The 15829-nt window shown below is 38.7% G+C and overlaps 1 protein-coding gene across 1 annotated transcript in view; it reads left to right on the forward strand.

Annotated features, from left to right (window-relative positions):
* LOC126469754 (RNA exonuclease 1 homolog) overlaps positions 1 to 15829 on the forward strand; it is a 223285-nt gene that overhangs the window by 57738 nt on the left and 149718 nt on the right. The window contains exon 3 of the mRNA XM_050096969.1: positions 14570 to 14736. Within this exon, the coding sequence (XP_049952926.1) occupies positions 14570 to 14736 (167 nt within the window). The remainder of the gene's footprint in view (positions 1 to 14569; positions 14737 to 15829) is intronic.

Below are 15829 nucleotides of genomic sequence, written 5' to 3' on the forward strand. Positions count from 1 at the left end.
GGTGTGCTCTGAAACAATGCCTCCATGTGAAGCCTTAAAAGTTGCAGTTACTGCAGCAATTGCATCCCTGTGATCTTAACAGAAGGTACAAATTTTGCGTTTCAGCTCTCCATGATTTTTTCCAAATGTATCATCTTTTCAGACTGTTGGATGTTTCATCTATCAGGAAAAGTAGATCACCATAATGCAAGAATTTGGGGGTCACAAAATTCTGGAATTGTTGTTGAACAGGAAAGAGAGTCAGTGAAACTGGAAGTGTTTCTGTTCATAAAGTGTATGGACCTTTCTTTCTTGCAAAGGGAACTGTGACAGTAATATACCTCGACATGCTGCGACATTGGTTGTTTCCTCAACTTCACAGATTCCAATGATTTCATTTTTATACATGATGATGCCCCGGCTCACTTTCACAGTGAGGTGCGCGTTATTTTAACACAACCCATCCCACAATGTTGGACTGGAACAGGTGGACGACAAGCTCTAGTTCATTGCTCTTGGCCTCCCATGTCACCAGATCTCACACTTAGTGATTTTTTTTCTGTGGGGGTACATAAAGAAAGAGTCTTTGCCCCACGTAAGTTAACTACTCTTCAAGAGCTGAGAAATCGAATTGTTGTACTTGTCAGTTCAGTTAACAGGGACCTGTTGATTTGTGTTTGTAATGAAATGAAATACCATGTGGAATGAAATGAACTACCATTTCGTATTTTGTCGTGCAATACTTGGTGTTCATATTGAGGGTATAGTACAGAGTCTGTACGAGCGAAAACTTTGACCCTTCCTCAGTCCAGTGACATGTGTGTTTCTATCCTTCAAAGTTTGTCTGGAATAAACAACTGAAATATATTCTTTCTTTTTGAATCATCCTGTACTTAACGGTTGTGTCACGTCTTCTGGAATAGGTAAACAAGAAACAGCCATGACACAACTTTTGGTTAATACTTCATTAATAAACACATAACTTGAAGTGGAGAAGGTAACCAGTGTGTGGATGGTACAGTAATTGAAGATAACAGAACACCAAACACAGTACATTGAGTCCAAGGTGGTAACAGTCCTTGTCCGGTACATATTGTGACACACTTAACATGAAGGTTATGTGGATTGCAACTCACACCACTGAACATAAACTGCCACAACAACTCCGGAACTGCCAAGTGTACATAAATAGCAGCCAGTGGCAGTGGATCTGTGAAGATTCCTGCGGGTGTTGAGGACTTGCTGTGGTTGGCCACTCCGGCTGGCATCTAATACATCCTCTGGTGGTGCCAATCTTGGAACCACAATCCGCATTACAGATGACACTACACTTACTGCCTTAAATTATAAATAATTTTAGTTATCTAAAAATTAACCTTTCATGCATTCATTGAATATAATTTTTAGCCTGAAAGTGTTGAGTGGGGTTTGTTGGCGTTGGTTGGTGTCTAGTCTTTCCACAGGTCTTGGCCATGGGGGGCAGGGGAACAGTGTTTCACTCTTTCCTAAATTGACATTATCACAAATTGTCAAAAAAATAGGCCTACTTATTTCCTTGGCAGCTCACCACAGTAATGCTATTTAGAAGGAAAGACCTTCTTGGTCACTTCCCACCATCACCAATAATGTAAGTGAATTGCAAGTATAGACTTGCACTGAACAGGAGAGTTTCATAGCATATTTACAGGCTAAGTTGTAAAACAACAGTTCAAGGAAGAAAATATTGTGATGTTTTGGACTACTGTATTTAGTGGTCATTCTGCTTTACTGAGGGAAATATTAGAAGTAATGGCGATTTGTCATGACCTTGTGTGGGAAAGTGTTTTCTGGAATAATTAACACAGTGACTGCAAACCATAAGTTACCTTGACCCTGACAGTCTGGCTACTGTTGCCAATTACAAATTAAGTCTTACAAAAGAAGTTTACACTGATGAGCCAAAATGTTATGATCAACTGCTTAATAGCTTGTTTATCTGTCTTTGGAACAAAGTACATCACTGATTCTGGTTGTCAGGGAGCCAACAGTTTGTTGGTAGTTTTGTAGAAGTACGTGGCAGGTAGATATCTACACACAGTTCATGCAATTCACATAAATAACTGTCTGCTGATTTGTGTACATGGCAATGGTACCCAAAAGTGACACAGATGGGTGCCATAGGATTTGCAACAGGTGAATTTGGTCACCGGAACATCAATGTGAGTTCACTTTAATGCTTCTAAAACCATTGTAGCATGGTTCTGACTGTGAGACACGGACAATTATACTGCTGAAAGATGACATTGCTGTCAGGGAAGACATCAAGTATGATGGGGTTCAGGTGGTTCGAGGCTGTCGGAAGAATGTCTCCCATAGCATAATACTGCTTCCAACAGCCTGCATCCATGGTGCATTACGCATTTCAAGCCAGCATTTTTGGAGACAATCATCGACCTAGTGCAGCAAAAATGTGATTAATTCAAAGAGCTAACATGTTTCCATTAATCAGTGGTCGAATCCCAATGGTCCCATGCTCATTGCAATGATAATTGATAGTGTCGCTGGGTCAACATGTGATGATGTAAGGGTGGTCTGCTGCAGAGCTCCACAATGTACGATGAATGGTGAGCTCTGAAACACTTGGACGTGCGCCAGAATTGTGCTCTTTTGGCTGAGATGCCACAGATCACCACCTATTGTACTTTACAGAGCATAAACCTATCAAGCCCACATTCTGTGAAGAGGCACGGACATCCAACCATTTAGCACCTAGTGGTTGTTTCACTGTTCTCCTGCCTCTTTCCGTAGATGCTTACGACAGTAGCACATGAACATTCGACCAGTTTTGCAGTTTTAGAGATATTGTTTCACAGGCTCTGTGTAATAATAATCTGCCCTTTGTCAAAATTGCTTATCTCAATGGATTTCCCCATTTGCAGCCCCTATCTTCACTAAGGTGGTCCACCATCCATGTATGTTCTGCTTACAGACTTTTGTTATTATGTCATGTGCCCGCAATGCTACCAGGTAGCATCCAACATCACAATGGACAGTAGTCATAGAGTTGTGGTTATCACTGTATATATTAGTCACCTATGAAAAGTATAGTACCAAGCCTAGATTTATTCTGGAGCAGGTCGAGTGGATACAGCAACACACACAAAGTATTAGATCACTTTATAAGAGTTGAACATTCTCAAATACTTAACTTGGAAACAATCCATGTCAACAGGAATGTCACTATGTATTTTTTACTGTCTTTATAGCTTGTGGTGCCATTGTGAGGTAAAAACTGTCACCTGAGACGACATGCTGTGGATAACACCATATTCGCCCTCCCCCCTTCCCCCCTCCGTTTCCACCACCCACCCAAACATCTGCATCGTCATCGTGTAGTGCTGAGACACCTGACGACGATGGGAGCCTCATGCCAGGAGACACCTGATGACTGTGGGAGCCTCATGCTGGCCATCTGAGGGTAGACTTCTGTGGACGTCAGCACTTCCATGGATGTCAGCAACATTGATGGTGGTGTAGACACCATTGGCACCACTCTGGACAGTACCAACCACAATGGGTGGAGAGTCGGAGCTGATTGCTGTTTCGGACCCCAGTGATGTGCTGGATTTATGGGCTAAAATTCTGCATCATGGTCACTGATTTAAAAGTTCTGCAGCAGGTCCTTCTGATTCTGATGCAGCTCAGAGGAACCTTGAACAATTTAAAATGAAGAACTCAAAACTTTGGTGATGACACTGTGCTCCCAACACTGGTTCTTGCCGAAAACTTTAAAGAAAACACTGTCTTGCTACTGGAACTATGTCTGACCAGGTGGAACAATCTGTTTCCATGGTGGCTGCAGAAGATTCAACAAGATACAGTGATGACAACGATGAAATAATTCTCCTGGCAGCTTCTCATCACTTGGAAAGGAGCAGTGGGAGAAAAGAAAAGTCTTTAAGACTTGCTCCTGTGTGTGGGGGGAATGGACTTTCTCCATGTGACTTTTGAACATTTGAACAAACTATGCAGCTTCACTTTTAAGATAAAGGTGGAAAGGAGCAGTAGTTACGTGGTTTATGCAGTTGTTGGCACAAAACTTGAAAATTGGCTGTTGTTCAAGACAAGGACAACAGGAAGACCCTCAAGGCAGAAAATAGAAGACAAAGCTGATATAGTATGAGTTGTTGTGGTGGATGTCATGGGGGCTACAAAAGGAAATTAACTGTCCACGCCTATGACCAGCAGCCATTGTGTGTTCCAGAATGGACCTGCAAAATCTGTGTGTGTGTGTGTGTGTGTGTGTGTGTGTGTGTGTGTGTGTTTTGTGACGGTCTGGGAGGACATGACCACTGAAAAAACTGTTACAGTGGAGCAGACTCGTGCTCTTTCAAACTACATGGCCACCAGCAGGGTACATATTGCAAAACTACCTGAAAAGGTAGGTCAGAAGCAATTGCTCCAACCATATGCCGCAAATCAAGAGGAAAGTTTTGAGGAATCTGAAAGTCTTTAGTACCAATTTGATAATATGGTTTCTCAGATGACTCAAACTGTGTCTAGTGCTTGTTGCTGCTGTAGTCTTCAGTCCAAAGACTGGTTTGATGCAGCTATCTGTGCTACTCTATCCCATGCAAGCCTCTTCATCTCTGAGTAATTACTGCAACCGACATCTTCCTGAATCTGCTTAGTGTATTCATCTCTTGGTCTCCCTGTACGATTTTTGCCCTCCATGCTTCCCTCCAGTACTAAATTGGTGATCTCTTGATGCCTCAGAATGTGTCCTACCCACCGAACCCTTCCTCTAGTCAAGTTGTGCCACAAATTCCTCTTCTCCCCAATTCTATTCAGTACCTCCTCATCAGTCATGTGATTTAACCATCTAATCTTCAGCATTCTTCTGTAGCACCACATTTCAAAAGCTTCTATTCTCTTCTTGTCTAAACTGTTTATTGGCTATGTTTCACTTCCATACATGGCTACACTCCATACAAATACTTTCAGAAAAGACTTCCTGGCACTTAACTCTATATTCGGTATTAACAAATTTCCCTGTCCCTTAGCATCACCTGATTTAATTCAGCTACATTCCATTATCCTCGTTTTGCGTGTAGTAGATAATTAGACAGTAAAAGAGCCCAACATTGTAATTTTTGTGCTGTCCGCGGTAGGACAGGTTTGGAAGGATTGATCGAAGCTCTTGAAGGCCAATGATATGTAATCAAGTAGAACTTCTGACTGTACAAATATTGGTGAAACTCAGTAACACCATAGACAATGGTGACCACCTCTTTTTCAAGTTGACTGTAATTGCATAGCACTTTGTTCAGAGTTTTCAGGGCGAAAGCAATGGGTCTACCAGATGAATCAATTTATGGGAGAGCACATCTCAAATTCTGTAAGAAGATACATCCACAGATAACACAACTGGGTTAGCTGGATCAAAATGAATCAGACAATGACAACAATGTGTCCTTTAACTGCCGAAATGCATTCCGACATTCTTGGGACCACACAAAAGGAATGCGTTTCTGGCACAGTTGTTTCAGTGGAGCAGCAATTTGTGCAGCACTTGCAATAAACTTAATGTAATTTGTTAATTTGCCCAGTATGGCCCTTAACTCCTTGATGTTATGGGGTGCTGACAGATCTTCAATTTGTACAAATGTGAACGAGCAGGGTGAAGAGCTTGTGGATTTATAACATGTCCTAAATATTCAAATTCTTCATGGAAGAAAGAACACTTTTCCTTGTTAAACTTTAAGTGAACCACGATGAACACATTCAACAAACATTCCAAATTTGCTACATGTCCAGTGGGCATACAACCCATGACAACAAAATCATCAGAATAGTTTGTAGATGAAGGGACCTTGACTGTTAATGTTCCAGGAAATGTTGAAAAATGGCAGGAGCAGAAGCATTTCGAAATGGTAGTCCTCAAAACTAGAACAATACCAGGTGAGTGTTGATCACAAAATATTGCTTGGACTGCTCATCCAGTGACAACTGTAAGTATGTCTTACATAAATCAGTCTTGGAACAGAATCTGCCCTGTCCCAGTCTGTCCAATAGTTCCGCCTGTCATGAGAGAGGAAGTGAATTCACGACAGATTGTGGGTTTACCATGACTTTGAATTCACACACAAATGTAAACTTCCTGGTGGCTTCTTAATTATGACCGAGAGGGATGCCCACTGCCTTGCATAAATGTGTTGTTGCAGTTCCTCAGCAAGCTGCTCATGTTTAGCCTAGGGGACAGGTCTATTCTGATAAAATCGTGGTTGCACATTGTCTTTAACAGTAATGTGCACCTCAAAATCTTTAGCCTTTCCTAATCCTGGTTCCAATAGTTGACTGTACTTATCGCACAAGTGAGAAACATTGGTATTAGGCACTGAAACACTGATTTGTAACGCGTTGTAAGACACAGGTTGAGCAAATCAAACAAGTCTAAAGCAAAAAGGTTTGTACTGTTTCTAGAACACAGTATATGAAATGAAATTCACTTTGTAACATCGTGAAAAGTTTCTGGCAAGCTGCAAATGCCAAGTATTGGTATTTCGTACCTATTACATGCAGATGAACAGAAGTAGCCTTCCGTAGCCGTGGGCCACCTGTCATTTCATAGGTATATTTACTGATGAAGGACAGAGATGCTCCTTTGTCTAATTGGAATTTGTCTTTTGAGACATTCTTAATTGGACTAAAAGTTTGTTCCTCTGTCTGTGGACTATAGCGGAAGAATTCTGCAAAGCAGAAAAGCAAGTCTCCATTGGCACCAGCTGTAATGCTTGTGCTGACCAGAAATTCGCTTTCTAGAAGCTACGCTGAAGCCATGCAGTAGACTGGTGCCTGCCCCGGCTGTGTTGTGCACAGAGTATGTGGACATAACGGTATTTACCACACGTGAAACACTTTACGTCGTGACAAGGACAAGCATTTCTATCATCATCTGAAGAATGCTGTGGACAAAAATTCGACATGTAATTCTAAAATATGCCTCATGTACCACATGACTAAAAGGTTTTTTTCTTTACATTTACTGTTAATCTGAGCCTTGCTTTTATTCACTTTAACAATAATCTTAGACTGAGAGTGAGTGCCGTGTGCATTATGAACAAGAGAAATAGATGGAGCAGCAAAATAAACTTCAGTGTGTGTCTACAGTACTTTAAGACTCTACAATAGACAAAACTGTGTAGGATAGTAAAGCATATGCATGCACCTGACACATTTTCCATGATTGCATCATGTAAAATGACATCACTATAACAAGACCAGTTGAACCTACAGTAACTGGTTAGCCCTTTGTCAGCATTACACTGTATGAACGACTGTTCAGGCTACTTCTTTAGACAAAAAAAAATTGAATCTCGCCACAGCAATGTGCTTTGTAATGCTCATCAGTTCTACGAACGAGTTTTTCATAAAAATTATCTACTGGATGAGAGTCGGGGAATAACTTTATGCATGGACAGTACACATCAGTTTTGACAGTGGACAGAAAGAAAGCAATATGCACCATACCTGCAATGTTGTATGCCGTTAAGTGTGCTTTGAGTTTGGTGCATTATTCCAACCATTCCTTTTCTTTACTGTTAAACTGACAAAACTTGGGATCAGTAACCGGTTGTGGAGCTGCTTGTTGCGAAAGTGAGGTTGTCACCTGCTATACACTGAGCAGCAGTCATTCGAGTCTGCCGCATCTGAAACTGAACAACTTCATTTAGAGACATTTCTCATGGGGACTCGGACATGGTTAAACACTTTATAGGATACACAAAAATATGCAAGTATTGTTGTCACCGTTCCTAGGGATACACCAAGCACTCGTGAGAAGTACGGGAGCTTATTGTATATGGCGAACAGGACAATATGCTGGAGTACAAAAGCCACCATCATTGTTGCAATTGTAGTGTGATTTAGCAAGCCTAGATTTACGTCTGGAGGAAGTCGAGAAGATACTACAGTACATACAAATTATATTTATTAAAATTTGAAAAATCTAAAAACTTAGCTTGGAAACAGTCCATGGCCACATGAATGTCTTTATGTATTTGTTACTATCATTGAATGCTGTAACTGTTACCACTTGATACAATACAGAATGATAGTTGCATCTCAGTGTACAATTGCCTTATAAACTTGATACACTATTCTGACTTACAGGTATGATAGGTCACAGCCAGATCTGGGCTAAAATGATGATATCATGGGCAATGATTACAGAGTGGGCTGAGCAGTGCTGCGCTCTGATGTAAGCAAGCTTCCAGCAGTGGCTGCATATGGAAACTCTTGAGGGCATGTCTGTGCCGACATCTCTCATTCATTGCTGCACCTGACAGTGGCTGTCATTAGCTTGTGGTGTTGTTGTGAGGTACCACATGTAAATTGGGACCTCACTCTTTGGATGACACCACAAAAAGTGTCATAAAAATTCAAGTTAGCAGGTTTCAGGCATAATATATGTGTATTAAAAGTTGACTGGGTGTGGTGGGGCAGACCCTTTATTTTTACACTGGGAAACAGTAACTTCAAAGTGCTTACAGAGGCTCATGTGAATAATATAGTTTTAGGTGTAAAATGTGTACATTGTATTATAAAAGGCAGTAAAAATTATTTTTATTGGTGATAAGTCTGGAAGCATTATTTTATACAAAGAGGTAGCTCATTTTGAGAAACCGAGCCATTGTAATTCATGATGTTTTTTCTGTCTAGTTCTCACTCTGCACCATATGTATACTGAGGTGATGCCACACCCCTGGCAGAACTGTCAAAGCTCACACCACACCACCCCCGCCTCGAGCCCTTTAGCGTGTAAACATACCTTTCTGCAATTTTTTTTCCATGCAGATTTAGAAAATTTTAGAAGTTCTTAATTAGTTCAATAATAACATAGAATTATTTAAAAATATTACTTACATGAACTATATTGATGAAAAATATTGCACATAACACGTTAAAGATACCACTGTAACAAATAAATTACAAATTATGTACACTTTAAAATACTGAAAGTATAAAAAAAAATTATATTATTGTTTATGGCTGCTGCTGTAATTGATAATACAAGTATGGTATACATTGAATAAGAAATTGTTTGCTCCTCATAAATTACTATTCATAAATTATTAATTAGAATTAAAAGACAGAGCTGTAATAATGAGTTGAGAAATTATTTCTTTCCAGGAATTGTGTAGTTGTTGCAATTTTACTTTGCCTTTCCTTGCTTTGAGCCTAGCAAATTCATTGAATGTCATCAAGTCAAGTTTAACTGCTTGAGCAGTGCAGCTGACGACAAATGGTGTAATAAACATTTGTTTAAACTAGGGTTCAACTTGAGATTAACAGAATATATCTGTCTCTAAGCATAATGAATAACAAACAAATTCTGTAACATTATTCATCTGACGCAGGGGACTTATTATTTAATTCTTTTTAGATTTACACAGCAGATCGTAGCAGCCAAAGCTTAGAAGCAGAAAAACTGGCTTTGGGGGAGGGGGGGGGGGTGCAAGTAAATTACATATTCCCTCCACTTTTTTTGCTCACATTCTCCACCATTGCATCTTATCCAGTCTGTCTGCAAAAATTGGAAGTCTCTGGGTAAATAGCATATTTGCTTCAGTACTCTCTCACTTTATGATGATAATTGGATAAAATGATACCGTAGAAATGACACTGTTACAAAAGTGTGAGTTTACAGTTGCAGATGGAAAGAAAGGTTTCTTCTTGTAGGCAAAGGACAGGAACATAAGGAGAGAAGAAGTCACATACATCTCCCTATTAATTCTTAAACTGTCTTTCTTCTTATTTTCTTTTCTGGCCAGTTTTTGCACCCCTTTTGTGTCACTGAGCTTTGTGGGGGCCGATCTTAAACCCCCCCCCCCCCCCCCCCCCCCTTCAGTATGGCACTGCTCTGCACAGCTTTATTTGTCATGCTTTCTTATCAGTGGAGGGTATGTCCGTAAATAATGTAAGATGCCTTTTGTTTGTGGTTTCATCTGGGTGACTGGCATATTATACACTTTAAATACTTGAATATCTTTTTCCTCTGACAGGTGAAGAGCTTGAATGTAAAATTAATCTTTTGCAGAACTTAGTAATAGAGGAGCATATGACCGTATTAATCAGTGTCTGATGTGACATTATTGTGGTTTCTGACTATACAAGGTTTCAAAGAAGTATTGCCATTTCATTTAGCAACTTCAAAAGTTTAAGCATGGAGCTTGTTAGAAATTGTAAAAACTTTCCTTTTGTCATTCAAATTGCAAATAAGCCACTGCTTTTGATGATACAGTTGGACTACAAGTAAGATAATGAATCAAACTGTATGAGCCACTGAACGTGGCATCTGGGAGCAGTATGTTCATTTTGATCATGGCAATGTTAACGTGAAAAATAACTATAGAATTAATTAAAAAATGATGAGCACAATCACAGTTCACAATTTTTGGCCATTTGATACTAACAAGTTCGTTAATGAGTTACATCATCATAATTCCTACCAATTTCCTTTAAGTTTATTTTGCAGTTACATGGTTTGTCCTTGTTAACTGATGCACTTGAAAAAAGGATGTAAAGAAATATTAATTGAGATCCTGTTTTAGTAACTGTGAAGATTTCTACCAGAGTAAAGTTAGAAATAAGAATGTAGTAGAAGTGTTTCCTGGTCCTAGAAGCAGTGCAGATGACCTAAGTAATGAATTTTCTGCTTTTCATTAAATAAGAAATAACAGTATAATAGATAATTGTCACTCATAGAAATCTGTGTATACAGAAGAAAAGTGAATCATCAGAGTGCTTTTGCGATAGAGGTGTAAAGGAGACATCAAAACTGAAATACTTCCTGTGCTAGGGTGTTTATATCTGGTTGGAACAAAGAAAGGACATCACACTAATGCACTCAAGTATGGAACTCTGACAGAACAGGAATGCAAGTTCTAAGTTACAAGAGATTTTTGTTTTTAGTCCAATGTATGCAATTTGATGACAAGAACACATAAGCTGAAAGAAGAAAAATAGACAAACTAGCTGTCATTCATCCTTTCTTGCAGTTTCAGATACAGGAATTTGCACAAACTGGGGTCCTATGTGACTATTGATAGAAAATTGGAGGCTTTCCAAGGGTGCAGCAGTTTTACGCAGTATATTCGCAATAAGCCTGCAAAATATGGAATAAGGTCTTTGCTATGTGTGACTCAAAAGCATTTTTTACAAGTAATTTAGAACTATACTGTGGAAAGCAAGAGGATGGCCAGTATCAGACCTAAAACAAGCCAAGTGATATAGTAATGCACCTGGTTCCTAACATTGACATCAGATTTGATAACTGTCATCCTTTGGTGACATATCCCCTAAAGAAGCAGCTCATTTTTATGGGGACACTGAAGGAGAACAAAAAGAGAAACTCTTGTTGAATTTGAGGGAAGCAAAAATTGATAAGTTGGGTCTTCAATTTTAGAATTTCAAAAAGATGTCACTCTCACTTCATAAATACATGAGAGAAACAGATCGATGATATTGCTATCCATGATGCATGAACTACCAATACTGGATGATAAAATAAAAAAAGCTTGAAATAATAATGGACTATGACATGAGAAAAGGAGACTTTGACACCGTGGATCAATCATGTAATGCATACAATGCCTTGTGCATAACAAGCATATGTCCAATGTGCATCTTTCACTCTTTCATGAATGTCGCAGGAATCAGTGTGTAAGTTTTGTGTACCTGAAATTAACAAAACCCTTATTATGCAAGAAGAATTTTTCGAAGAATTTAGTAATGGTGTTGATGAAGCCTCATCTAACTGAAAGATACAAACTAATGTGTCTTCCTGATGGCATTTTTTCATTCTTGATTAAATATCAAAAACTCTTGGAAAAGAATGACATATGTCCATCTACTTTTCAAGGATCAACAAGCAAGAAATGTGGGAGGTATGTAATTTGTGGCCGAGAAAAAGATGTATCAACAACCATTATATGTAATATATGCAAAAAGTTTGTAAGAAACATTTGACAATTGCTTACAGTTGCAATAACTGTAATGACTAAGTCCTTAGTTTGACTGTGACTTATGTTCATGAGGCCTAAAATGTAGGGGCCACGCACTAAACTGAAAAATAAAGTAAACCTCAAGTGAAACATTTTGTATTAACTTTTTATTATATATTTAAATTGTTATCGAAATAATTTCAAATAATCAAACAGGTTCACAAAAAAAAAAAAAAAAAATTAAAATGCTCAGTAACAGTATTCGCAAAATAAACACCATTTTTGCAGAGTTTGAGACCGTGTTATGTTAATTAATTTGTGGGGTATGAAAAATCTCATACGCCTACTCGACTAATGAAAATGTGGTGTGCCTGCTTGAGTATTAATATACATTATTACAACAAAGAAATTTACATTTCTTTTATGTTTGTTCACCAGATGTGGTGTGGAAATTTTTAAAGGTGTAGTTTTTAACTTACATAAGACACAATACATGCAATTCTGTACTGCTCAAGACCTGATCGCGCAACATTGGAAACTAATCACTATAGCAAAATATTGTAATTTCCCACATGTTTACATTGATAAGAATCTGAACGGGATATAACATGTTATAGATTGTCGTCTTAAACATCAGAGCTTTGCAACTTTTGTATAACAGAAGTATATCTGGGAAACGAAAATCTCAAAATTTGTGGTTTACTTTTTATATTCTCATTCACTGTTGTCTTCATTGAAGAAGAAAGTGTTGCTGCACAGAAATGTGTAATGATGTCCAATGTAGATCCTTGTTATGCAATTTGGTACACCAGCATCTGCCTCTCAGTTTATTTGCTCCCTTAGGAAGTTACTGATAATTAATCACAGTTTAAGAATAAGAACAACATTCATGTATATAATACTAGGAGGAGAAATGACTTACATTATTGATCACTCAGTCTTAATATGACACAGAAATGGGTGAGATTTGCAGCCCTAAAATTTTTTAACTCTTACCCCATTAAGTGGAATAATGTGAAATTAATTAAGAGGTCTGACCATTAAAAGAATCTAAGAAAAGAACACTAATTTAATACATTAATATCAGTGGGATCCAGACTAAGGTACTTTGTTGTTTTGAAAATGGCTTGTACTTCTCATAAGTTTCACAACTTTTGGTACTGTCTGCTTTATTTTACACCAGTTTCGTTTCTTGGTTAGTTAACTTATATGTTGACAAATGTTGCATACATTACTACTGTATGGTGTGGTTAATGACAGAATGCTATTGAATTATGAACGCAAACAATAGTGTCATGTAGAATAGAGAAACGTGTTTGTGCAGCACTCTAAGGAATGGAGTAAGGATAGTTGGCATGCATACATGTTGAACTATTCTGAAAAGGCAAATATAAAAGTTTTCTTTAAAAGCTGGCCCAACTAGAGCAATTGAAACACAAAGCAGCACTGATAAGCCTTTAAATAAATAAAGAAAAAGGTACTTTGTCATCATAACTGACAAATATATACATAGTATGGAGTCATAAGAACCTAAAACAGAAGCTTTTGTTGTGTAGAAAACAATTGCTGGATAGTGTGTCATGAAAGTAAACTAGGGTCATCAGAATGACTATTTTCTGACTGAAAGAGGAAAAGGGACACACTACCATAAATGTGGAATGTGAGAAAGAACATGTACTTTGAATGTAAAATATAGATATACAAAGGGGACTCAAGAACAAAGAAAAAGTTTTCTCACACATTGAGCTAAAAACAGAAAATGGTTTTTCCCATGCTCATATGTCAAAAAATGGCAATGCAACTGAATTACATAAAATAGAGAAATCTAAAGACAGCTTGTGAATGTTCTAGTGGGCCTGCATAACACACGAGGAAAGAGGGGCACATCTGCTTGGACATGTTGTCATGGTCTATGTTGGCTGCTTATCTTGCTAACAGCTCTAACTTCAAGTTATAAAAGGCCATTGTGTGTAGCAGATTGCGGTCCTTGGAATATTTTTCCTCATCTCTCTCTCTCTCTCTCTCTCTCTCTCTCTCTCTCTCTCTCTCTCTCTCTCCCCCCCCCCACCTCCCCCTCCCTCTCTCCCTCTCTCTCTCTCTCTCTCTCTCTCTCTCTCTCTCTCTCTCTGTGTGTGTGTGTGTGTGTGTGTGTGTGTGTGTGTGTGTGTGTGTGTGTGTGTTTTACGGCTGTATTTTGAGATTGCTTCTAACTGAACATGAGTTGTTGGCTTACAACTTATGTTGTAGTCCCTTCATTTGGATACATTTGTTTAAGTCATAAATTTATGGCGCACAGTATTGAACCAGTTGTAGCATAGATTTGTTTAAATTCGAAAGTGCTGCTGCAGATACAGAAAAGGTGTATATAATTGAGATTATTTGATGGGCTCAGGAGACACTGACAGAGAATTCATGGAGGTTTGTGATGCATTGCTTCATTGTAAGACTGTGACTAATATGTTTCTCTCTCTCTCTCTCTCTCTCTCTCTCTCTCTGCATTTCTCATCATTTTCATCCAGAAAATGATATTCTATGACTTATTGGGATCCTGTGCTATTGCTGTACAGTAAATTTATTCTATAATAAAATTATTGTTTTTGTTTTAGGGAGAATATCTGAAGAACAAAATTTTGAAACTGGTGTAGATTCTGCTGCTAGTGATGAAGACAGTTCAAGCACAGATGAAGATGATGTAACTAAGGAATGCTTACGTATATTTCAAGAATATGAACCAAGACAAGTGACATGTGTCCCTGAGCCAGTACAGAACAAGGTAAGTTTTTTATTGGTTAAGGCTACATGAAAAGAAGAGATTGGGAGTGAAATGAGATGAAAAGTTCTTAGTTGCTAATTATATCACTTAATGATTGATTTACTGTTTCCTTTACTTCAAAACAAAATAGATTTTAGAAAACATGAGGTTAAACAGAACACAATAATTTATTTTTTACTGTAATGTTGAAAATTGTACTTATTTTTCATAATATAAGTGTAGCTTCATATTAATAACACTACTTTATCTACATCTACATTCCACAAGCCACCTTGCAGTGTGTGGCAGAGGGTACTTCGTGTACCACTGTCATTTCCCCCCCTTTCCTGTTCATCACGAATGGTTCATGGGAAGAACAATTGCTGGTAAGCCTCAGTGTGGAATCAGATCTCTTTTAAATTTATCTTCACGGTCTTGTTGTATTTATGCAGGAGGAAGAAATCTATTTGTTGATTCTTCCAGGAATGTACGGGGTCCGAACTTTAACAGTAAATCACACAATGATGCAGGACGCCTCTCTTGTAGTATCTGCCGCTGGGATTGGTTGATCATCTCCATGATGCTTTTGTGCTTACTAAATGAACCTGTAATGAAATGTGCTGCTCTTCGTTGGATCTTTTGCATTTCCTCTATCTATCCTGTCTGGTATGGATCCCACACTGATGAGCAGTATTCAAATACTAGTCAAACAGTCTGTCTGCTTAGCTGGATGGTAACGTGCTCGCCTCCCATGCAAGTGGGACCAGTATTGATTCCTGGCCAGTTTGGAGATTTTCTCCACCCGAGGACTGGGTGTTGCGTTGTCCTCATCATCATTCCATCCTCATCACCGGCGTGCAGGTCGTCCGATGTGGTGTCAACTGAAATAAGACTTGCACTTGGCGGCCAAACTTTCCCGGATGGGGCCTCCCGGCCAGCTATGCCGTATGCTCATTTCATTTCTAGTAGTCAAACAAGGGTTTTGTTAGCTACCTCCTTGTTAACGGACTATATTTCCTGAGGATCCTTCCAATGAATCTGTCTGGAATCTTCCTTTGCTGCAGTTAGTTTTATGAGGCCATTCCACTTTAAATCATTCCATATGCATACTCCT

This window comes from Schistocerca serialis, chromosome 3 (genome assembly GCF_023864345.2).
Source record: "Schistocerca serialis cubense isolate TAMUIC-IGC-003099 chromosome 3, iqSchSeri2.2, whole genome shotgun sequence".
NCBI classification, from domain to species: Eukaryota; Metazoa; Arthropoda; class Insecta; order Orthoptera; family Acrididae; genus Schistocerca; species Schistocerca serialis.